This window comes from Arachis duranensis, chromosome 4 (genome assembly GCF_000817695.3).
Source record: "Arachis duranensis cultivar V14167 chromosome 4, aradu.V14167.gnm2.J7QH, whole genome shotgun sequence".
NCBI classification, from domain to species: Eukaryota; Viridiplantae; Streptophyta; class Magnoliopsida; order Fabales; family Fabaceae; genus Arachis; species Arachis duranensis.
The window spans coordinates 115,662,749-115,684,385 of NC_029775.3; the positions used below are offsets into that span (position 1 = coordinate 115,662,749).

Sequence of the window (21,637 nt, forward strand, 5' to 3'; positions counted from 1 at the left end):
AGAGGAAAAGAAAAATCAGATACAAGCTTAAAGTGTTTCTGACTGGTGCAAAAACAAATGGAGAACTTAGCCTCATATTTATAGTCTAGGTCACCCACTCCATTTGCTATCCTAAGTAATGTGGGACTAATTCAACCAAATCCTAACAAACATAACATCTATATACATTTTCAGTTGATTCATATAGTTGTCCGCGATTGTCTGTAGAAATTATGTGCAAAAATCATTGATGACCACTCACATGAAAATGTCTTTATGTGAAGATGATAAATGAGAAATGTTAGATGATTTGACATATTTGACTGAATTCTCATTTAACGATTCTTAACTATCATCTTCACATAAAAATAATTTCACGAGTAGTAACCAAAACCATTCATGTAACTAGCTCTATAGTAACATGATAATCTCAATTTTCTTTTTTCCTATCTCCCATCCTGTCTTTCTTAGATACCCTTTTGGGAGATTTTAAGAGTTTCACTAGATGGTTAAACTCATCAATTCTAAGACTAGGTTTTACCACAGAATATTGACATGAATCCCTGTATGATAAAGATAAAACTATCATAAATTACCGTAAACCAAATGAGGTTGCCATTGTTGCGATCCAAAGCCCATGCAAAGCCACTTTTTTGAACAGCAACAACAAGATCTTTCTTTCTTCCATTGACATATGCAGTCAACATCATTGGTGCCTCACCAAAATCAGCATCAGGGTTAGGACCAGAAGGAGGACAGCCAGGAGTTGCAGGATTACGGCATTCAAAAAACCACACATCATACCCTCCTAGCTGCCGGTCCCATTTGATCTTCCCATTGTCCAAATCAAGGGCCAAGATTGAATTAGAGTGGTTCTCAGGTTCAGTGCACTCATCAGGATCAGTAGGCTCTGTTATGTTGCCCTGCCTTTCTTGGCACTCAAGTATTCGTGCCGGCGCAGAGTAGAGGTTCCCGGTGGCAATGTAGACATTGTTTCTTTGAGCATCAATGGAGGGGCTGCTCCCCCATATGGCTGCTCCAGCATACCCTCCTAACTCGCCATTGTTATCCGGCAACATATAGGTTTGCCATATGATTTTACCAGAGAAGGCATTCAGTTTCACCATGCTTCCTCGAAATATGCAGCATTTCTGAATGGTTGTAAATTCTTCCAGTGAAGATGTTCCCACATAGTAACCTCTATTTCACATAATTATGGTAAAGACTTCAGTTGAAAATTTTTCTATAATATTATATGATAAAACCTTAAGATTTTTAATTTAAAAGTTAAGTGACACTACAATTGCTTTCAAAAGAAAAAAAGTAGAGTACATATGAATTTTAATGGACAGAATTTTAATTCATACATATACTAACCCTTTGTAATATGTTCCAGACATGGTGATAAGTGCCGCAGGATGATGATCCAAATAGGTTAACCACACAAGCTTACCATTTTTTCTGTTTAGACCAAGAACAATAGCAGGGCCAAACACTCCAACTATCAATAAACCATTACCAGCTATTGTAGGAGTTGATCTTGACACTGTGGTATTCACATTCATGACAAAGCCAGTTGCTTTCAAACCTGTCAATTCATTCAAGTTTTGCTTCCAAACAAGTTTTCCATCATCTTTTTTCACTGCATATATGTTACCATTCCAACATGGAAAATAAATTGTATCATCATATATTGCTGGTGTTGCTGATATATCTTTTCCTGCATAGAATTTCCACTTCAAACTTAGTTTTGATGCTGTTTTAGGACTTATCTTATCTTCTTTGTTGGCATATCTTCTGTTGAACAAATCTCCGCCATGGTTCAACCAGTCCTGTATGTGAATGTAGCCACTAAGATCAAGAAATCAATAGGAAAATTACATTTTCACAATTTATAAAATAGAAATTATTTTTAAGCAATTCAAAAAACAACTCATCCATCAGCTATTTGATAGCTTATCATGTGTCTTTCCGTGTTATTTTATAAAAAAGTCATAAAATAAAAACTAAACTAAATTAAAATTTTGGTCATCACACGAGTTATGCAAATAGAAAATAATCGTGTCACAAGCTATATTGGTGAATCTTAATTTTTTTTTTTTCATTCGAAATAGTAAATTGTATAAAGAGCATGAGAGAGATAGGAGGAAGTATCATACATCTGAGTTTGAAGAGACTAATGCTGCATGAACACAAAGCAAGAACAAACACAAAACCAAGTACGTGCTTAACTTAGGTACCGCCATGCATGCAACTGAACCTTACCAAGATGAAATGAATATATTAAGGAAACTAATTTTCAAGAGGCTCATACATGTAAATAAAATTGATCATCTTTGCCTTGATCAAGACCAATGGATCGGAGGACCTTAAATAAATTTTTTAGTACTTTATTTCGGTGCCAATCTTTTGACTTTAGATTTAACTTTAGAAAAATATTAAGTGGTCATTAGAATTTATTTTTTTTGTCATCAGTTAGTCATCAACTCAATTTTTTTAGTCTAATTCATTTAGTTTAATAATTTAATAATATATTTTATTTCATATTTTTAAACATTAATGACTAATTAATAGTCAAAAATAATAAATTATGATAGTCTTCTAGCATTTTTTTTAACTTTATTTTTTTAAAAAAAATATGTTTTCCTATGGTATTCTCTTGTGCCAAAAATATATAATCCACTTTCTATGTTTCTTCAATTCTTCTATTGGAATATGTTTCTTCTAGTTTCTATGCTTCTTCAGAGTTTCTATTTTGTGTTTGGAAAGTTATTATAGAAGTCCTTGTTTTAAAACTGTGCATTAAATAGAAGTAATAAAATAACTTTTGAAAATAGGAGAAGTTACAATTTTAAAAGATAAATAGGTCCTTGACCTTTTAAAACAGGGACATTTTCGTCCCTCCAGATTGGAAAATACAATTCGATCCCCCACGTTTTAAAACGGGCGATAATTAAACCCTTCCGTCCGTTTTGGGCTAAAAACGGCAACGGACCCAGCTGACATGGAGGGGCAGTGAATGACGTGGTCGTTACGGTTGCTGAGGTGGATTGGTACCTTATTGTAGTGGACAAATTCGTCCCTGAAGTGCCAAACGACGCCGTTTCCACCAGTGAGCCCTATTTCATCCAAACGCAAGGTGGAAGTCATGGCCGCTGCTTGTGCGATCGTCCATGATGAGCGAGGGGGTTCTTCATGCACAAGACCTGGACGGGGATCTTCATGCGCTGTTGCAGGAGGTTGTGATCGAGATGGGGTTGCGCCGAAGTGCTTCTGCGGCGTTTATGCCATTCTTTACAAGTCAAGAATAGCATCTAATCCCAATAGGATGTTTCTCGGATGTCCATTCTTCAAGGTGAGTGATTAGTTTGATAGTAGTTGGGTGGGAGTGTTCTGTGTCTAATTATGGTGTTATCTGAAAAATTGCTCCAGGTTAAAGAACGGTGTTGCCGGTATTTTGTCTGCCTTGACGAACACCTGAAAAAAATTAGGGCCATGGAGTTTGAAGCATTGGGTGCTGTGGATGATGTTGGAGGTGTAGACATTGAAGATCATGTGGTGCAAAGTCTGGGATTGGAAAAAAAAATTCAATTGCTGCGAAGCCAGGAACTGGAGAAAAAAATGAAAGAGTTGGAGAGGAAACTGTTATGTATGGAGAAGGAGAAAAGAATGAGTATGTGGCATATTGCTTTGATTAGTGTAGTTTTTGTTGTTGCTGTATGTTTCTTAAAGTGGTGAGGATGATGAGTTGATGCACAATGTTTGATGATGTAATGAAAATTGCCATTGTTGAACAAAAAATAAGGTAGTAATTCTGTGAATCAGCTATTTTATAAGGTAGTTATTCTGCATAGATTATGACCAAAATATGAACAACAATGTATCTGTCTTAATCCAAAACATAAACAAGTTTGCCACAAAATAACAAAACATCTGGTTGGCATATAAACAAGTTTGCCAAACTACAATAAATAGACAGTGTTGTTTAATTCAGACTGAATACTATTACAAAAAACAGAAATTCATTCAGCAGTGCTCAAATCTTCTGATTCATGGATCCAGGAGTTTGGATGAAATTCATTCCTATGGCCTCATTGCTAGCGACTTTGTAGGTCTCCTCTGATGTAGCGACACTGGCACTGGTACTTTGAGTCTGGGTTGTATTTGGGGGTGGAGTTGGAGGTGGATTTGCACTTGCTTGGGGCATGATTGTCTGCTTGGGTCTGAATTTGGAGGCAGCCGCTGGAGTTTTGGGTTGCCCCATTGTTGGCTGCTGGGATGGAGGCCTAAATGGAGTTTGGACTGGAGCGGATGGTGTTGTTGCTGCAACATTCTGGCTGAAGACATGATTCTACAAAAGTAACCGAATTATTCAGTTGTTCAAATGCATTGACATGAATAAAGTGATTGTGATTATGAGTGTATTATTTAGGGGGGAAGGCTTACAGTAGACCTCTCTTGCACAGTATTCTCAGCCAAACTTTCAGTCTGTGTTTGGCTTTGATCCTATGCAACATAGATCAAAGAAGGAAAGAACATGGACAAATTAGTCCTTATCAAAAAGTTATAATGACATCGTAACCACTGAAAAATTTTAAAATGTACAGATCGATCCTAAAGCATAGCAGGGATACCTCTGGTTGAGGGGCTGATTGTGATAGGAGAAGCAGCTCCAAGGGTTCTGTGTTTGCATCAGTCTTCTTAGCTTTTTTCTTTTTTGGTTTCCAGTTTGGGTTGCTTGGTGCTCCTTTGCATGTCTTATAGTTATGGCCTTTCTCATTGCACTTGCTGCATGTCACTTGAAAGCTTCTCTTAAGCTTGTCACCCCGAATATTAGCCTCAGCAGGATCCTTGTTGCAATTGTGTACTTTAGGCCTCCCAATAGGTCGCTTGATGGGTGGTGGAGCAGGCTTCAGCTGGTCAGTGGTTATCCAAAATTTCTCACTTGGCACTGGTTTGATGCAATGTGCATATGTCTTGTGAATAGATTCCATACATAACCAGGGATGCACATAATCATCTACCTGGTCATGCCTCTTTCTAATTGCAGCAATACCGTGAATGCATGGCATGCCTGAATCAAAACCACATACCATATTACTTAGCGTTATATTAGATCAGCCCTAAAATCATTCAGAACATATTACCTAGCACTATTAGATCAGCCTTAAAATCATTCAAAACATATTCGATCATCCTTAAAGAAAACAGTCAAAATTAAAGATATACCGGTCAGTTGCCAAACATTGCATGAACAAGTGTGTTTGATCAAATCCAGATCTACTTTGGTTTGCTTTCTGCTAACTTGAAATCTTTTTCGTTCGTTATCTCCAACCCATTCAGCAATCCACCTGCTGCTGGGTTTTATCAGCCTTTGCAACCTTTTCTCCTGAACGGGTGCAAGCTTTCCACTATGGTGCTCTAACAGCCTAATATGCTTGGTCATTCTCCGCATTAGGTAGCACCTAATTTCCTCACACATAGTCAAAACTGGCTTCATTCTGTACTTAACAACTTTTGCATTAAATACCTCACACATGTTGTTAGTTAGGTTATCCACCTTGGGGCCATGACTGAAGAAAGCCTTAACCCAAGTGGCTGATTCAAACCTCATCAGATACTCCCATGCCGCCTTATTCACCACCTTCAGCTTCTCCATGGTCTTTTTGAACTCTGGTTCAGTGGTGCACCTAGCACAGTCCCATACTATGTCTCTAATGTGCATATCTTTGAACCTATTTATGAAGTTTTTCCACATGTGCATGACACAGTTCCGCTGATGTGCTCTCGGCATTACCTCCTTTAAGGCTGGTAGCAGACCCTGGCAACACATAATATTGCATACACATATATGCAGCAGTTTAAATTGCATTCACTAATATGCAATAACTTCAATTGCAAACACATATATGCAGTATTCACTATTTCATACACTACTATGCAGAAATATCCATTGCAAATACAAATATGCACTAAATTCAATTTCAAACACATACATGCAGTGATTTAGTATGTTGCACTAATATGCAGAAATTTAATATCTACCACATACATGCATTACACTAATATCCTACACTAAAATGCAGTAATTTAACATGATACACTAATATGCAGTAATGTAGAAGTCTAACCTTTTGTTGGTCGGACATAAAGTTCCAACCAAATTGATGTGCATCACCCAGATATTCCTGAAGCAGTGTGAGGAACCATTTCCAGGATTCCTTCGTCTCCGATCGTGCAACTCCATATGCTACTACGTAGAATTGGTTATTGACATCCTGTGCCACCGCTGACAGTAGTTGGCCTCCATGATATGTCTTCAAAAATGCTCCATCTAGATGAATGAAAGGCCTACACCCAGACTTAAAGCATTGCTTACAACCCTCAAACGAGATATATATTTTGTCAAACACAGGTAGGGATTGAGGGATTGGAATCACATCAACTCTTGCAGTCGAGCCCGGATTACTCTTAATGATCTCCATGGCATAGTCCCTAAGCTTCCCATACTGTTCCTTTTCATTTCCCATAATCCTCTCTTTGGCCTCTTTCACTGCCCTATAGACCATCTTCGGATGCAACACTAGATTAAAGTCTTCTCTAAGAAACTCAATTGCCTCATTAGTAGTCATATGAGGTTGACTAGCCATTCTCTTCTCCACTTTCTTGCTGACCCAGTGTTGATCAGCAGCATTACTGCCCAGGTCTCTAGCACATGTATGCTCTGCCTTGTAAGTCTTTACTTGATAACATAACAATGTTTTGTTGTAGGATAGATGTGCTAGCCATGGACATTCTTCCCTCTGCAGCCAACCCTCACCCTTTCTTTATCATTTTTTATCCACAGCAGTTCCCTCCCTTCAGAAATGAACATATCTTTTACCACTTCTTTGAACCCATCAATGGTTGCAAACTTCGTTCCTATTTCGAACCTACCCTCCCCGAACCCATACTCTTCATTGAAAACTGGAAACTCATGCTTTTCTCCCTCATCCTCTGAAGACACTGGTGTGTGAAGTTCCTCTGATGCATACTCATAAATCGGATTATCATCATCTGAAACCTCCTCACTCACATAGAGTCCAATTGGAGGCATATCCCTGGGTTGCACATTTGGAACAGGTTCTTCAGCATCTACAGCAGGCCTACTTCTTTGTTGATTTGCATTAGGCCCATTCCTTCTGGGCTTCGGAGCCGGCCTGGTCTTTTTGGATTTTTCTCTTGGCCCAGTTTCTTTGGGCCTGGCTGTTCTTCTGGTCTTCACAGTAGGCCCATCACCTTTGACAGCACTTCTCCTTGCACTCCTTACTCCACCTCTGTTTTTAACCCCACCTCTGTTTTTAACTCCACTTGACTCTGCTCCTGTCCCTTCTTTCACACTGCTCTGTTTCTTTGGCAGAACCTTGTCCTTCCCTTTCAGACTTCTTTTTTTCCTCATCCTATGATCCTCCTCATCATCACTGGAATAGTCCTCATCCGAAACAGTCTCTGAGTCAGTCGGAGGAGGTTTATACACTTCATCCTTCTCACTTTCTTGCCATCAGCTTCTATGGATGGTGATGGTTGGAGCTTTCTCATGATGCTGTCCACATCAATAGGGTCATCAAACTCTTCCACCCCTGCTTATGCCGCAGCAGCTTCCTCCACTATCTCTGGCTCATCAACGGGATGGTCGAAGTAAATGTGGAATTCATCCGTCGTTGAATTCTTCAGCTTACTCTCTTGAAGTTCTTTGATGCCTGCATCTCCTCTCAGAATGTGCAGTCCAGCCTCAAGATCACTGCTAGTTGGGTCAAACCAATACACTGCCCTATATGATGCATACCCCAAACCCTTGAACAATGTCACCAAATCCCCAAAATTCACGAAGTCTAAGTCCATTTCCGAAAAATTTTCAACTTTCCCACCAATATACTCAAGAGTTCCACTGGCTTTTCTACCAAAATGGCCTCCGTGGTGAAAAACAGGTACCACATACATATCATCCATCTGCATTATCTACAAGTACATAAACCATATATTAAACCCTACCTATTCAAAATTTTGGAATCAGGTAACTTCACATACATTTTCCTCATTCTTTTACCCCAAAACAAAATAAAAACCTGCAGTCCCCCCATAACCCAACCCCATGCATTCTCAGTTAAACAACACACATACTCTTCATTATCACTCTTACCTCTATAGATGATGGCAGCTTCCTCTCCAAAAAACTAAAAAAAAAAAAAGTAGCTTTTGGAATTTCCCAAAAACGGACCCTTAAACTCACCATTTACCTAATCTCATCCTATCCTATCTACGTTCGTTAGACGATTCATAATGATATGAATCATCCTATTATATTTCTTTATTTTTTTTAATTATTTGATGATCCAAAATTATAAAAGACATTCCTTTCACAATTATGAAGAGATTAAACAGTTAAAAATTATTCTTCTCTCAACAAGTGTACTTTTCAAAACTATTAGTTGTGTTCTCGCCAAGTATTTTACCATATAGGCCAAATTACTTATTTCTTGTCCAACAATTTATTGGTTGCATATCTCTTTATATAATACTGACAAAATTAAATTAAAACGTGCAAAAAAGACCTCCTGAAAAAATTAATCTTATATTGACTTCGAGTTTCCCCTCTATCTTTTCTTTCTTTCGCTATAATGACAATATAATGTTTGGTTATTATACATTTTCTTCACTTAATTACAAGCTAACTTTGTTTAAGGGTTGGCAGGCTCATCTCTAGCTATAAAAAATATACATACTAATGAACATAAAAATGAGGACAGATAAATATATTTGCATCTTTTGAAGTTTGTAAAAAGTCTACTCAATATCTGTTTACTTATTGATTATTGATTGAGAGAGAGTAATGATCAATGCTACTTTTTCCACAATGAGTTATACTTGTTATGCATTTATTAACAAGTAATCATGAATCGTATAGATAAGTAGAGCTGGAAAAGTATTATCCCCTAATGTTATACTTATAAAAATTAGTTTTTCTGTAAATATTTGCATTAAAAGGTCTTTTTTTAAACAAAAATTATTTGTGAAGAGATAAATTATTGATATATTCAATAACATATATAGTAGCTAGTAAATTGTTTTAAACATTGATGAATATATCTATCCATATGCAATTTCACCATACATGCTACATTTAATTTAATTATTAGGGTTAAGTATCTTTTTCGTTTCTAAGGTTTGGGGGTGAAAATCAAATTTGTTTCTGATCTTTTTTTGTTATTAAAACCATCCTCAACATTACAAAACATTATAAAATCGTCCTTTTATCTATAAAATGTATTTTTTGGACAATTTTATCCTTAAACAAAAATTAAAAAAAATTCTCACCCTCACCCTCACCAGAATGATTTACAACAGAAAAAAAACCATAACACAATATTTAACATCAAAAAATTAGTTATCAAATTAAATTTATTATGAAGATCAAACAGTGAGCAAACTCAATACACAAAATTCTATTTTAATTCTTTAGAAGAAAGTGCTAACAACCAACAAGTATTCCAACTTTTCAACAAGAAATCAAAATTCATAGGCTTAATAAATATAGAAGACACAGCAGCAGCTGCAATAACAGTAGAACCAGTTGCCAATTCCAAAACATCCTTTTCCTTAATCTTTTGTCCTAATTCCAAAACTTCCTTTTCCTTCTCTTGAATCTTCTCTCTCAACTCCTCCAGAACCCCAATTTTCTTCTCCAAATTCAACTTTGGCAGCAGTATTTGTGAGTAGTGTGTTTTCTGCAACGTCAGTGTAGAAAGCTTCTCCTTGACCATCACTTCTTTTTTGGACCCATTCCTCCCGTGGAGGTAGTACTTGTTGCAACATGTTCTGAAAGCTGAGAGTACCTAAAGAAGACGAAGAAGAAGAGATGGGTTATTGGAAGTTAATGGCAGTAGTTGAGTTGTGGACGATGAAGAGTGGGGGAAGCGGGTGGTTGTTAAGTAGTCTCTGTGGAAAAGGGTGAAGAAGATGAGATGACGGTGGCGACGGTGAGGGGTCCATGAGAGCAGAAATAGTAGAAAGAAGGGGATGGAGAAGGAAGACAGTGAAAAAAGATAGGGTGGGGTTTTATTTTTATTTTTATTTTTTAATATTGTTTTTATTAATTGTTAAGGATAATTTGGTAAAATAAAATAAAAAAAGATGATTTAATAACGTTTTGTAACATTGAGGATAATTTTAATAACAAAAAAAGTAAGAGACGAATTTAATTTTCACCTTAAACTTTAGAGACGAAAAAAATACTTAACCCTAATTATTATTAGTTACCTATACTTTTTCTATTGTTTGAACACAGCCATAATGTCTCCTACACTTTTAGACACAGAAAGCAAAGAGTGAAGTTGCAGCAGTTTTGTTATAACCTTTATAGAAAGTAAATAAGCTAAGTCCCTGACCAACATAAATGCAACCATCACTAGTTGAGACACCACCAACCACACCAACATAAGACCATAAGATTTCTCCACTCTTTGCATCAATGGCATATATTGGGCCTTTTGGGCTTGTTGATGCTGCAAACATGACACCATTGGCAACACTCACAGGCCCACTTATGGGATTATTTATGTTACTTGGATCAGCCACGGCCCATAGGATTTCGCCATCACTAGCATTAAGTGCCAACCATCCGCCACTTGTCGTAATTTCATTGAATGGGACAAGAGTGAAGTTTTTGCGATCTGTGTTGGGGTTGTTGGTGTAAAGTGTAAACCCTTAATTTATCAGTGGCTGCTCCCCATGTTCCTCCTCCTCCCGATCCACCTGGTCCTGCTTGCTAAATACAAAAAAATAAATAAATAAATTTCTATGTTCTTATTTTAAAAAATATAACAAATTTGTGAATTTTATATTTTTTTACGACCAAATGAAATTTTGTATTTACTATCTTTGTATTTCTAATTCTACAGACGTATTATTAATAGGCAATGGTATGTCTATTAATTTACTTTTTTTTATAAAATAATTATATTTAATAATAATAAATATGAGATTGGTTTAAATGGTAAATATTTATATTTTAATCAAGAAGTTTTTGGTTCAAGTATTTGAAATAACAAAAATATATTCTTTTATAGGTATATATAATAACGGTATTTTAGAAAAAGAATTTTTTTTCCACCAAATTCCCGCCTCCCCCCAAAAAATCTCCTTTACATAATAAAAGATAGAAGATATTAGAGACAAAATATTCAAACACCAATACTATATGAACAATTAATTTGTGTATAACTCGTAGAGCTATTATAAATAAGTATATTTAGGTATAATTTACTTTACCATGTATCTAAAAATACTCTAACATATGTTTATCCATAGTAGTTGGACAAAAGTTATTCGTTAAATATTTGCGATATCCAAAAGCAATTTAATTTTAAAGTCTGTTTCATTTGAATTTTCAATTTTTTGCAAAAAAAAAAATACAAAATAGAATTTTATATATTAATTTTATGTTTTTTTTTTATAGAAATTTTAAAAGTATAAAATATTAAAAAGAAAAATAAAAAATATTTTTTCAAATCTAATTGGCCTTTATATGATTGTATGAGAAATAATTTTAATTATTAATTTAATCAATATATATTATATATTTTTTTATAATTAAAATTAAGAGTTAAAATTATTAGAACACCGATCTACCTAATACACTTAAAATTCTTCCTAAACTATGTATATAATTCACTTGTTTTAAAATAATTGTTAATTTAAATAAAGCATTATATTATATTACCGTGAACCAGAGGATATTGCCATTATCACGGTCTAGATCCCAAACAAATCCACTTTTTTGAGCAGCAACAACAACATCATGTTTAGAACCATTGACATTGATAGTGATCATCATTGGTGCCTCTCCAAAATCAGTATCCGGGTTTGGACCTGGAGGACAATTTGGTGTTGATAGATTGTTGCATGATGCAAACCACACATCATACCCTCCCAATTGATGATGCCATTTGATCTCCCCTGAGTCCAAATCAAGGGCTAGGATTGAATCCGAGTGGTTATCAGCCTCAACACACTCATCCTTATGACTAGGTACTGTTTGGTTGTTCTTCACCAGAGAGGAGGAAAAGACAAAAAATACAACAACAACAACATCAACAAAAATTGATGATAAGGAGAAAAGAATGAACGCGAAAAAGAAGGAGGAGAATGAGGAGGAGAGGGAACTCGAAGAAGAAGACTCTCCGTGCGTAAACAAATGTGAGAAGAAGAAGAGAAGAAACGTTGAGTAAGAACAGTTTCGTATGAGTTGGACGCGTGTATTTCACGTTTCATTTAATGGTATTGGATTTTTCTAGTGTTGGGCCAACTTGAATGAATTTGGATACAAAATTACATAGATGTGTAGCATGACTATTTATCATTTTATTAATCAATGGTTATTTCTAACAAAAAGGATATATTTTAACTTTTTAAGACATCAAATGGACACCAAAATTTGATAAGTGGCGTGAAATTTAACAATACAAATCCAACTTAATTTATTAATAATAATATGAGATTTGCATAAACCTATCTAAAATAATGGTGCTGACTTTTATAACAGAACTAGTTAAGTACCAAGTGATGCACGGCTTGTATATATTGGAACGATATGATTAATTCATAATTGTATATGAATGTGAAATTTTAAACTTTTGAAGTTGACAAATATATTCAAAACAGATGGAACAAATGCATAACATAAGCATAACTAAATAAATAAAGGAAACCAGGAATGTTTCCATAACTTTTCAGAAAATAAAATTGAAAATAAGTAAAACTAAATGTGTACTAATTAGCAGCAAGTAATCAAAATATTCATAAACCTAAGAAGAACAAATGCGTCCAATATCTACATAAACCTCCTCGTTGAATCCTTGAAGATATTCTTCAAGTTCATGAGAAGATTTCTTTCATCTTTGGTCATATCAGCCTATATATCAATAGAGTAAATTTTATGAGACTACTGCTCAACAAAATCGATAGATAAGGAAGCTATAAAACTCAAATTAGCACACAAATAGATAAATAAGTTAAAATAAGTTCTGCAACTTATGCTTAGATTGTTATTCATGACTTATCAGATCTGAAATATGGCTTACAAGTTCACCATCAAGAACAAAATGCTTCCCATACATTTTATGTTGCTTCTCAGGATGTAAATTCCAAATAGAATATGATAATATTAACACCAACAAAACTGACCTGCCCGGTTTTGATGAAAACATGTGACCCGGCGATTTATAAAAACCAGGGCGGGCCATAGTCTGTAAAAATAGATAATAAATTGAATTAACTAGATTCGATTTATGTAGTTAATTCGATTTACTACTTCTGCAGCATATATAGAGTAAAACAAATCTAGTTAATTCGATTTACTACAATTATAGCTAAATCGAATACAATTGATTCGATTTACATAGAGATATTTTAGGACAGACGTGTAACGAAAATTGATTTAGGACATCTGCGTAATTTTATACCACATTCAGTTTATTAGTGTAAATTACCCTAAATATTTCATATAATTTTCCCAATATATCCATATGGCATGAAAAAAGGGGTACTAGTGTATTGTGAGAGTAACAGTAAACCCTATACAGAAAGAAAACAATGCAGTGAGAAACACTCTTTGTTTTAAGTGAAATAGTCAATGCAAACTAGTATGTTTAATATTTTGAAAACATCTATATAATTATATAACATAACCCAAATTTGATTACACCTTATGAAAAAACAGCTCTAATTTTGATCGATTGGAAAATATAGACACAAACTCACCTTAGTTAATTACTTCTCCTTAATACAAGTTTGGTTGTACGCATCACAACAAAGACAATATTTTAGTTGATAAGGGCTACATGACATTTCTGAGATTTGATTAAAAACGAAAACGTGGCAAGGCCTTGTCGTCAATCCAGGCAGGCTTCTTTGCATTGTAATAGAAAAATGCAATCATCTGAACCAGCTCATCAGCACTTCTCAGTTCTGCAATGGCATCAGGAGCAGTGTTTCATTATGAAAAGAAAAACCTAAAACAACGAGAATGCTGTCTTGGAAGCCAACCAAACAAATACTATGCGAGTATGTGACCTAGTATATTCGCAGAGATATGTTATTTGTATCCGTTCGTGCATCATACATGGAATGAGGTATAAATCTCTTCAATGTACAAATATTTCTCTGTTTAAAAGGTGAATAGAAAGAGCAGCGATCTCACCTTTCTCCCTGTACACTACTCTGTGTCCCCGCAAAAATAAAATTTGAGGACATTCTTTAACTTTTAGGGCATAAGCCATGTCTCTCTCGATGTTAATGTCAATCTTAACAGCCTATAAACAGAAAATTCAGGGCGTTATATGAACTGCTGTTTAAGGCTTCTAGCAAGTTTGTGGCTTAGCTATATAAGAGAAAAGATTGACTATACCCGAGGAGGTAACCGATTTTTGGCGTTCCAATATACTTTGATTGCTTCCTCCAGCTCCTTCAAAAGTTTCCAGTTATCGCTTGCTCTGGAATAACAATTTCAAACACCAAAGGCTGGTTTTCATGCTTTTTTTTTATTAGTGATGAAAATACATTATATCATTTAGAATAGGAGAGTTTACCTGTTATAGCGTTCAAATACAAGGACAATTAATGGGCTGGGATGGAAAGCGAAATTCTCCCACTCCAAACAGTTGATCTCTTGAACCCAGTAATCTTCAGTCTCTCCTTCCCAGTCGATTTCATAACCATCTTCTCCAACAACATTCTTGATTGGATGCTGCTCAAAATACTCAGAAGCTCTGATTCCCCACCCAACATCTGCATCCACTGGCCAGTTTTCACTTTCTTCCTCAATCACCATATTCTTTACCTTGTCGTCGTCATCTTCGTCATCTTCCTCTTCTTCATTGTCCTTCTTCACCTCCTCTTCACCATCATCGTCATCATCATCACTACTTTTGGATTCAGAATTGCCACGGACTCTATCCTTCATTATGTTTTCCGGATCCTCCAAAACATCTGATTTTTGCTGCCGAATTGTTTCAAATGTGCGTTCAAGCGAACCACGTATGTAATCTTCCACTGCCATTGCTTCACTTCTACGACCACGCCTTGGCTTCCTTGGAATTGTTGAAGGGAAGGCATCAGCAGAACCTATTTTACCATTGCCAGATGCCACATCTTTTGAGGACTGTGTTCTTGCCTTAGGCCTAGCACTTTTGTTAGAGCCAGGTTTAGCCTTAGGCCTAGCACTTTTGTTACCAGGTTTAGGTTCACAATCATATTCAGTATTTGAAGGAGATTCTCCTGAAGCATAGCAAGATAATTGCTTCCATGTGCAATGGGTAGATACAGGGGAATGAAACAAGAATCCCAAACGAGTAATGGCATGACTAGATTCTAAACTAGAATTCTGAACATTAACTGATGATAATGGACGCAAACAAGCATCCATTTTTGTGTTACAAAAAGGAGAAGGGCATCTAGGAAGGACATTAGTTTGGAGATACAGCATTTTGATTACTTTACTGTAAAGCAACCAATCAAGCAGGACACAAGGTTGTCATTGAAAGCACATTTTAAGCTTCTGTCTGCCTGTTTCTGCTTAGCCTGGTGTCAAAGAAGAAAAGGAGAAGGGTATCACTATCATAATTCATAAAACAAAGGCTTTGGCAGCATTTAATGCACGACTACGCAAAGAGAACAGAACATATTAAAATCACAAAATTCCAAGAACTTTTCACCAAGTAAAACAGAATTAAACAAACATGAGTACGAAACAGAAGAACCGCATCCCTGACTAGCGGGCAATGCATGCAACAGCACATGTAGTTTCATAGATGTAGTGATTAATTGAAATTTTGAAAGACAGTGTAGGAATCTTCTATAAAGCATTTCATCAAACACCTGGTATGCTCTAAGCGCCTAGCAGAAAATCATGTATATCTAAACTTAAAGTAATGCATGGTGTTTTCTCCACTGTTTTTGAGTGTTGTAGGAATGAAACTTATTCAAGTGAAGGTGCTACGTATTAGAGTAGATGGATCAACAAATGGTACTGGCGCTTTCCCTCATTCTTGTCTTGTGTGATAGGTCTGGTAGTTACTGATACCCGATTGTTTGTTGATGACCTTAGGGGTTTTTGTATCGTATGGGTCACAAGTTAGGGGCTTAGCTTAGCGCTGTCTTTTTACTTTTTGTCTATTCATTGATAAAGAATTAAAGGCCTAAAAAAATATCTTAAAAGCCCTTAGTTTAATTTTCTTTTTTGATGTCGAACCCTTAGTTCATTTTGAAGATAAAATTTTATTTTTGTTTAATTAACTTAGTTATAGGTGGAGCAAACATTAAATAAAAAACTCAATGATCTTTTTGATAGAGAAGAAACCTTTTGCATGTAGAAATCAAGGCAAAAATGGATTGGAGGCAGATAGAAATAATAGATACCAAAACCATCATAAGAAGAGGAAAGAACAAGAATTTAAAGTGGAGAAATACAAACCGAAACTGGATAGAAGAAACACTAAAGATGCTTTTGAGATAAGCATTATAGGCAAATTAATTTCTTTTTCAGTACACAGTAGAAAATATTTAACATAAGATAGGAAAGTAAAAAGGAACATCACCCCTGAAAGTTTCATGTATCGAAAAAACGATTGACCCATAAGAGTGCGTGCAAGTTCAAAATTTTAGAGATAATATAATACAAACCAAGTTTTGCTTTTGTCCTAATAGCTTTTACCTGAGATACAATGCATAAAGCATATACCAATATAGATAAACTCAATATACATGACAAAAATATATATATTCTGCACAATCAAAAGCTCATAGGCCAAATCAGTGATAACTTTGACCTGATAAAACAAAGATATATATAAAATTGGATAATAGTGGTATCAAAACAGTTGTCGATGAAAGAAACTGGTGTTAACACATAAATGTTATCAAACAAATTAGATTTAGTATGTTGTAGTGTGATATGATAAAGAAAAAGCTACATAATATCACATAATCTGGGAAAAACAACCTTAGACTTTGTGTAGAAAAAGATATCAGTGTATTCTCAGCAAAGAAAGGGGGTATATGAAGCAGAATAAAGAGAGTGAAGTAGAGGATAGAGAATGAGCTATCTCTAACTCATTCAGTGCAATGACCGCTTATAACATATTTATCTAGATGGTTCTTGTGTCCCCACGTCAGCCCTATTGAAGAAACAGCAAAAAAGGTTGTATGATGTAAAAGACAAAAGAGATATGTAATTAGAAAACCCACTGTCAGACATTACACAATAAATAAAACTAGTCCAAGGAGTGATCTCAAAGTCGGCATCTATACCTTCATCATACAAATTCGGAGCTTGACCAATACTGTCTATGTAAGAATACTGCCTATGTAAGAATCAAGTCTATTCTTACAGCAACAAATTCAACTCATTGATAATTTTTAACAACAAATTCAACCATGATAATTTTCAGCAACAAAAAATTTAGCTCCAAAGATGATTTACAGCAACAAATTCAACTCAATGATGATTTTCATCAACCAAAAAATTAGCTCAGTGAGGTTTTCAGCAACAAATGCAACAAATTCAGCAAATCTTAGTTCATTCATGATTTACAGCAACAAGGCAAATTAATTGATTAGCAATTCAACAACATCTCAAAATACAGGGAGAATGAAAACCTGGAAAAGACAAAACAGGGGAAGAGATGATGCAGGGATTCACCAAACGTCCACGGTCCACGAGTTGCTTCTGTTGCCGCCGACGAGACGAGACGAACGACGAGACCCGGCGAGGTGACTGAGACGACTCGAGTGAGACTGAGAGAGACGCTAGTGAAGAGAGTTTGTCTGAGAATTGAGTGAGAGAGAGACGTTCCCTGGTGAGTCAGAAGAGTTGGGGTTTTGGTTGGAAGTACCTACAGTAAATAACATTTTAAATATTTTCATAATCATAAGCAATTCTATAAAATCAAATTTTAAATAATATTTAATTAAATATTTAATTTACTGTTGTGGCGATAGAATTAGGAAATATAATCGGTAATGTCAGAATTATTTTTTTAAAATTAAACTTAATGACTGGTTCTGATATCTATGAATTACAAGTTACAACTTTTTTTTTTTTGGACATAGAAATTACAACTTTGAAATTGACCTGATTTTTTTTACCAAAAACCCTTATGCACCTTTTGGGCCTAAAGCCCATATATGTTTTTGGGATCAAAGCCCATAGTCTATTCACATTGAACCACCCTCAACATGTTATACAGTGAGAGTTTTGCTCTTGTTACCACACCCTTCACCTTCGTCTTCTTCTACACAGTACGTTCCTCTTCCAATTTCGCTCTTTTCTTTAATAAGTCCATAATTGAATAAATAAGGATTCGTCTTCTCTTCGTTTTATTAGCTTCTTAGTTAGTTTCCACACATGCATCATGTTACGAATGGAATACACTAATACTCGGTATTGTTTTCTTTTAATTAAAAAAAACTGTGATCATCACATTAGAAGTATTCTCCAATCTCCGATTCAAGTTTTGATTAGTAAACTAAAAATTCTGTGTTTCCAATGCATTCATCGCATACAAAATTTTGAAACTTTCTTCTTAGAAATCTTCACAACTGCAATTCTATGTGTACCTATTGCATTGCATGCTGATGCGTTTTCTTTCTTTTGTTTTTATTAACAGAAGGGAATAAATTTCTATTTGCTTCATTATGATTGTTTTGTGCTGCAAATGTGGAATCCGAATGCAGCTAAATGCTGCAAACATGTGTGTGAATTGCTTGAGCTCCGAACACAACATTACCGAAGGCCTTCGGAAGCATTTCGAGCTCAAGCATTGCCCTGAATGTGATAGGTACCTACAGCCACCAAGAAATTGGATCAAAATCCAATTAGAATCCAAGGAGCTCCTAGCCTTCTGCTTGAAGAAGCTGCAGAAGGATCTGAATTCGAATAAGGTGAGGATGGTGCATGCTGAGTTTATCTGGACCGAGCCTCATTCGAAAAGGATTAAAGTCAAGCTAAAGGTTCAGAAGGAGATTATCAATGGAGTAATACTTGAGCAATCTTATGTTGTTGAATATGTTCAAAGGGAGCAAATGTGTGAATCTTGCTCCAGGGTGCAGGGTAACCCTGATCAATGGGTTGCAGCTGTGCAACTTAGGCAACACGTTTCGCATAGGCGAACTTTCTTTTACTTGGAGCAGGTGATTCTGAAGCATGATGCTGCTGGTAGGGCTAAAAAGATCAAAGAGGTGGATAATGGAATTGATTTCTTTTTCTCTAGTTGGAGCCATGGTGCTAAGTTTGTTGAGTTTTTGGGGAAAGTTTCTCCGGTGAGATTGGGCAGCCGCGGCGATAAGCAACTTGTGTCTCATGATCCTAAGAGTAACAACTACAATTACAAATACACTTTCTCTGTTGAAATCGCTCCAATTTGTCGTGAGGATTTGATATGTCTTCCTCAGAAAGTTGCTGCTGGTATGGGAAATTTTGGTCCCCTTGTGATTTGCACCAAGGTTACCAACAACATTGTTTTGCTTGATCCATTCTCTTTGAGGCATTGTTTCTTGGATGCTGATCAGTACTGGAGAGCATCCTTTAAGTCTTTACTCACTAGCCGGCAGTTGGTTAAGTACATTGTGCTGGATTTGGATGTTATCAATTCGGCTGAAGCAACTATTGATGGCAGAAAGTATGTTCTGGCCGAGGCTCAAGTTGCTCGCATATCGGATTTTGGTAAGAATGACACCATATTTTCCATCAAGACTCATTTGGGAAATCTTTTAAGGCCTGGTGATTATGCTCTTGGTTATGATCTGTATGCTGCTAACACTAATGACATTGAATTTGACAAGTACAAGTCCAAAGGACTTGTCCTTCCTGAAGCAATTTTAGTGAATAAGAGTTATGAAGAGAAGAGTGGGAAGAAGCGCTTGAAGCCTCAGTTGTGGAAGCTCAAGTCACTTCCCATGGAGGTTGATGATAAGGGTGAAACTGAAAACGACAAGAAGAACAAGGATTATGAAGAGTTCTTAAGGGGTTATAAAGAAAATCCTGAACTGTGGTTCAACCTATCAGTAACAGAAGGCGAAGAGGCACCTTCTGTTCCGCTTGATGAGGTGATGGCTGCTCTTGATCTGAGTGAGGAGGAAGATGGGGATTTTCTTATGGAAGAGTGAAACAAAGTTCTTTCTTTTAGTTAACTTTCTCTTGACTTTTTTTGGCCTTTGCTGTTATGTAATGTTCAGGGTGAATTTTGTTATCACCCAAAACAAAGGTTTTGATATTTATTGCAAAAATGAAATAGCTTATTATTTTATTAAGACACTTTTTGTCAAACTTTTAGAAGAATCGGCAACTTTGCTAAATTATCCAACCGCCATTTCTCTGAATGATATGAAAAATGACTTAGGGGTCAAAAACACCACACACAAAAGGCAGAGTGAAAAAGATGCAGAGAAGTTCTCACAAGAAGCAAAGTAAGACCCTGACCTACATAAATGCAACCATCTTATGGCACTCTGCCTTTAATTATTGTACAAATTGGCCACCACTTATTACTTAATTGCCTCATCAAACTTAATTATTTAGTTAATAATTTATATACTATACGTATTTTTTAAAACGGGTCAAAGAAAAAACTTGAAAACATTTTAGCAGTAGCCACAATTTGTCTTGTCACGGTAAATTTTAGAAGGTTAAATGTAATGTTGTTTGTATAATTTTTTTGGAGTGTTTGAAAATGTTCTAGATAGTTTCGGAACGTTTTAAAATATCTTAGAAGATCTCGGAATATCCTAAAAGATTTTCAGAGTATTCTAAAAATGTGTGGATGTATACAGAAATTTGAAGAATAGTATGAAATAATTTAGAAGCATTTAGAAAAATGTAGTAGGATAGATATTTGTAGTAAATGTTCTAGATGATCAATCTGGACTATTGATTATATTTAATCCTTATCATCCAATGAAGAGGTAGATGGCTATAAATATATAGGGGTGAGGGTTAGAATTTGAGTGTGTAAGTCATTTGAAACAAACAATTGAGATCCGTGTCGGGGGTCTTGAAATTTCGGGAAACCATGTCTCGCACGATCTCTTCAACAAACGGATCTTCTCCTCCAAGAGAGCTTTTCTCCCGATCTACCCGATTGTTCTGTCTTCGAAGGTTGGCTTCTAACTTTGAGAGCTTTTCTTCCAGCTCTTTTTGTCATTGTACTTCTTTTCGTAATTCTCTCTCTGCTTCCCGTTGTCATTCAGCCTCCTATTCAAGTTGTTCCAATCAGCCACGATGGCCGTAAACCAGCTCTAATATCTCCATCGGATGGGGAGGTTCTTCGTCTTCAGGTGGGCAAACTTTCGAATGCGTATTTGTTCTCTCCAGGGATGGAGGTAATGCAAGCGTCAGGTCATCGTTATGGGGTTCTAGTTCCGACTCAGATATCGTATGACCGTCTTCATACTGGTTGTCTGCCATACGTAGGTGTAGTCTTCCAAGTCCTCGACAATGACGTCAATGTTATGGGGGTTACCTGAAATAGTGATTTGGACTTGAACGTGAGGTCCAAACTCCTACAGAGGCAACGTCCAACTTGTGCTGGTGTCGAGGTGTCGCCGTCCGAGTTTCTCGTGAGGAGAT

The 21,637-nt window shown here is 35.9% G+C and overlaps 5 protein-coding genes and 1 pseudogene across 7 annotated transcripts in view; 2 read left to right on the forward strand and 4 right to left on the reverse strand.

The window, feature by feature from the left end:
* LOC127746769 (uncharacterized) overlaps window positions 1-689 on the reverse strand; it is a 3,124-nt gene extending 2,435 nt beyond the window's left edge. The window contains exon 1 of the mRNA XM_052261068.1: window positions 576-689. Coding sequence (XP_052117028.1) covers window positions 576-689 — 114 coding nt within the window. The remainder of the gene's footprint in view (window positions 1-575) is intronic.
* LOC107486302 (uncharacterized) overlaps window positions 1-20,310 on the forward strand; it is a 22,696-nt gene extending 2,386 nt beyond the window's left edge. The window contains exon 2 of the mRNA XM_052261065.1: window positions 18,681-20,310. Coding sequence (XP_052117025.1) covers window positions 18,709-20,178 — 1,470 coding nt within the window. The 5' untranslated portion in view covers window positions 18,681-18,708 and the 3' untranslated portion in view covers window positions 20,179-20,310. The remainder of the gene's footprint in view (window positions 1-18,680) is intronic.
* On the reverse strand, window positions 778-3,129 carry LOC127746706 (uncharacterized). Its single transcript, XM_052260713.1, has 4 exons — window positions 2,975-3,129; window positions 1,347-1,830; window positions 902-1,130; window positions 778-809 (listed from the first exon to the last, which is right to left on the reverse strand). Exons 1-4 carry the CDS (start codon window positions 3,127-3,129, stop codon window positions 778-780), a joined length of 900 nt encoding a protein of 299 aa, XP_052116673.1.
* Window positions 3,128-3,717, forward strand: LOC107486304 (uncharacterized protein At4g04775-like). The gene is made up of 2 exons (XM_016106852.1): window positions 3,128-3,334; window positions 3,412-3,717. Exons 1-2 carry the CDS (start codon window positions 3,128-3,130, stop codon window positions 3,715-3,717), a joined length of 513 nt encoding a protein of 170 aa, XP_015962338.1.
* On the reverse strand, window positions 10,324-11,851 carry LOC107486303 (uncharacterized; annotated as a pseudogene).
* On the reverse strand, window positions 13,844-17,896 carry LOC107486738 (thioredoxin-like fold domain-containing protein MRL7, chloroplastic). Of its 3 annotated transcripts, XM_052261067.1 has the most exons (6): window positions 17,671-17,896; window positions 15,250-15,594; window positions 14,604-15,216; window positions 14,423-14,507; window positions 14,216-14,327; window positions 13,844-13,983 (listed from the first exon to the last, which is right to left on the reverse strand). In XM_052261067.1, exons 2-6 carry the CDS (start codon window positions 15,497-15,499, stop codon window positions 13,877-13,879), a joined length of 1,167 nt encoding a protein of 388 aa, XP_052117027.1. In that variant the 5' UTR covers window positions 15,500-15,594; window positions 17,671-17,896; the 3' UTR covers window positions 13,844-13,876. The 3 variants fall into 3 exon arrangements, with proteins under 3 accessions (XP_052117027.1, XP_015962793.1, XP_052117026.1); XM_016107307.3 differs by having other exon boundaries at window positions 14,604-15,594; XM_052261066.1 differs by lacking the exon at window positions 17,671-17,896 and adding an exon at window positions 17,015-17,406 and having other exon boundaries at window positions 14,604-15,594.
* Window positions 20,311-21,637: the final 1,327 nt, after the last annotated feature.

Bases quoted from the DNA above. Each gene is read 5' to 3' on its own strand.
- LOC127746706 (XM_052260713.1), bottom strand. From the start codon at position 3,129: ATGACTTCCACCTTGCGTTTGGATGAAATAGGGCTCACTGGTGGAAAC. The intron at 1,831-2,974 runs GTCCGTTGCCGT...TCTTGATCTTAG, and splicing joins TGCCCCTCCATGTCAGCTGG to TGGCTACATTCACATACAGG. The intron at 810-901 runs GCAACATAACAG...GACAATGGGAAG, and splicing joins TGAGTGCCAAGAAAGGCAGG to ATCAAATGGGACCGGCAGCT.
- LOC107486304 (XM_016106852.1), top strand. From the start codon at position 3,128: ATGGCCGCTGCTTGTGCGATCGTCCATGATGAGCGAGGGGGTTCTTCA. The intron at 3,335-3,411 runs GTGAGTGATTAG...AAATTGCTCCAG, and splicing joins TCGGATGTCCATTCTTCAAG to GTTAAAGAACGGTGTTGCCG.
- LOC107486738 (XM_016107307.3), bottom strand. From the start codon at position 15,499: ATGCTGTATCTCCAAACTAATGTCCTTCCTAGATGCCCTTCTCCTTTT. The intron at 14,508-14,603 runs GTAAACTCTCCT...TTGTTATTCCAG, and splicing joins GTATTTGAACGCTATAACAG to AGCAAGCGATAACTGGAAAC. The intron at 13,984-14,215 runs GTGAGATCGCTG...ATGCCATTGCAG, and splicing joins AGTAGTGTACAGGGAGAAAG to AACTGAGAAGTGCTGATGAG.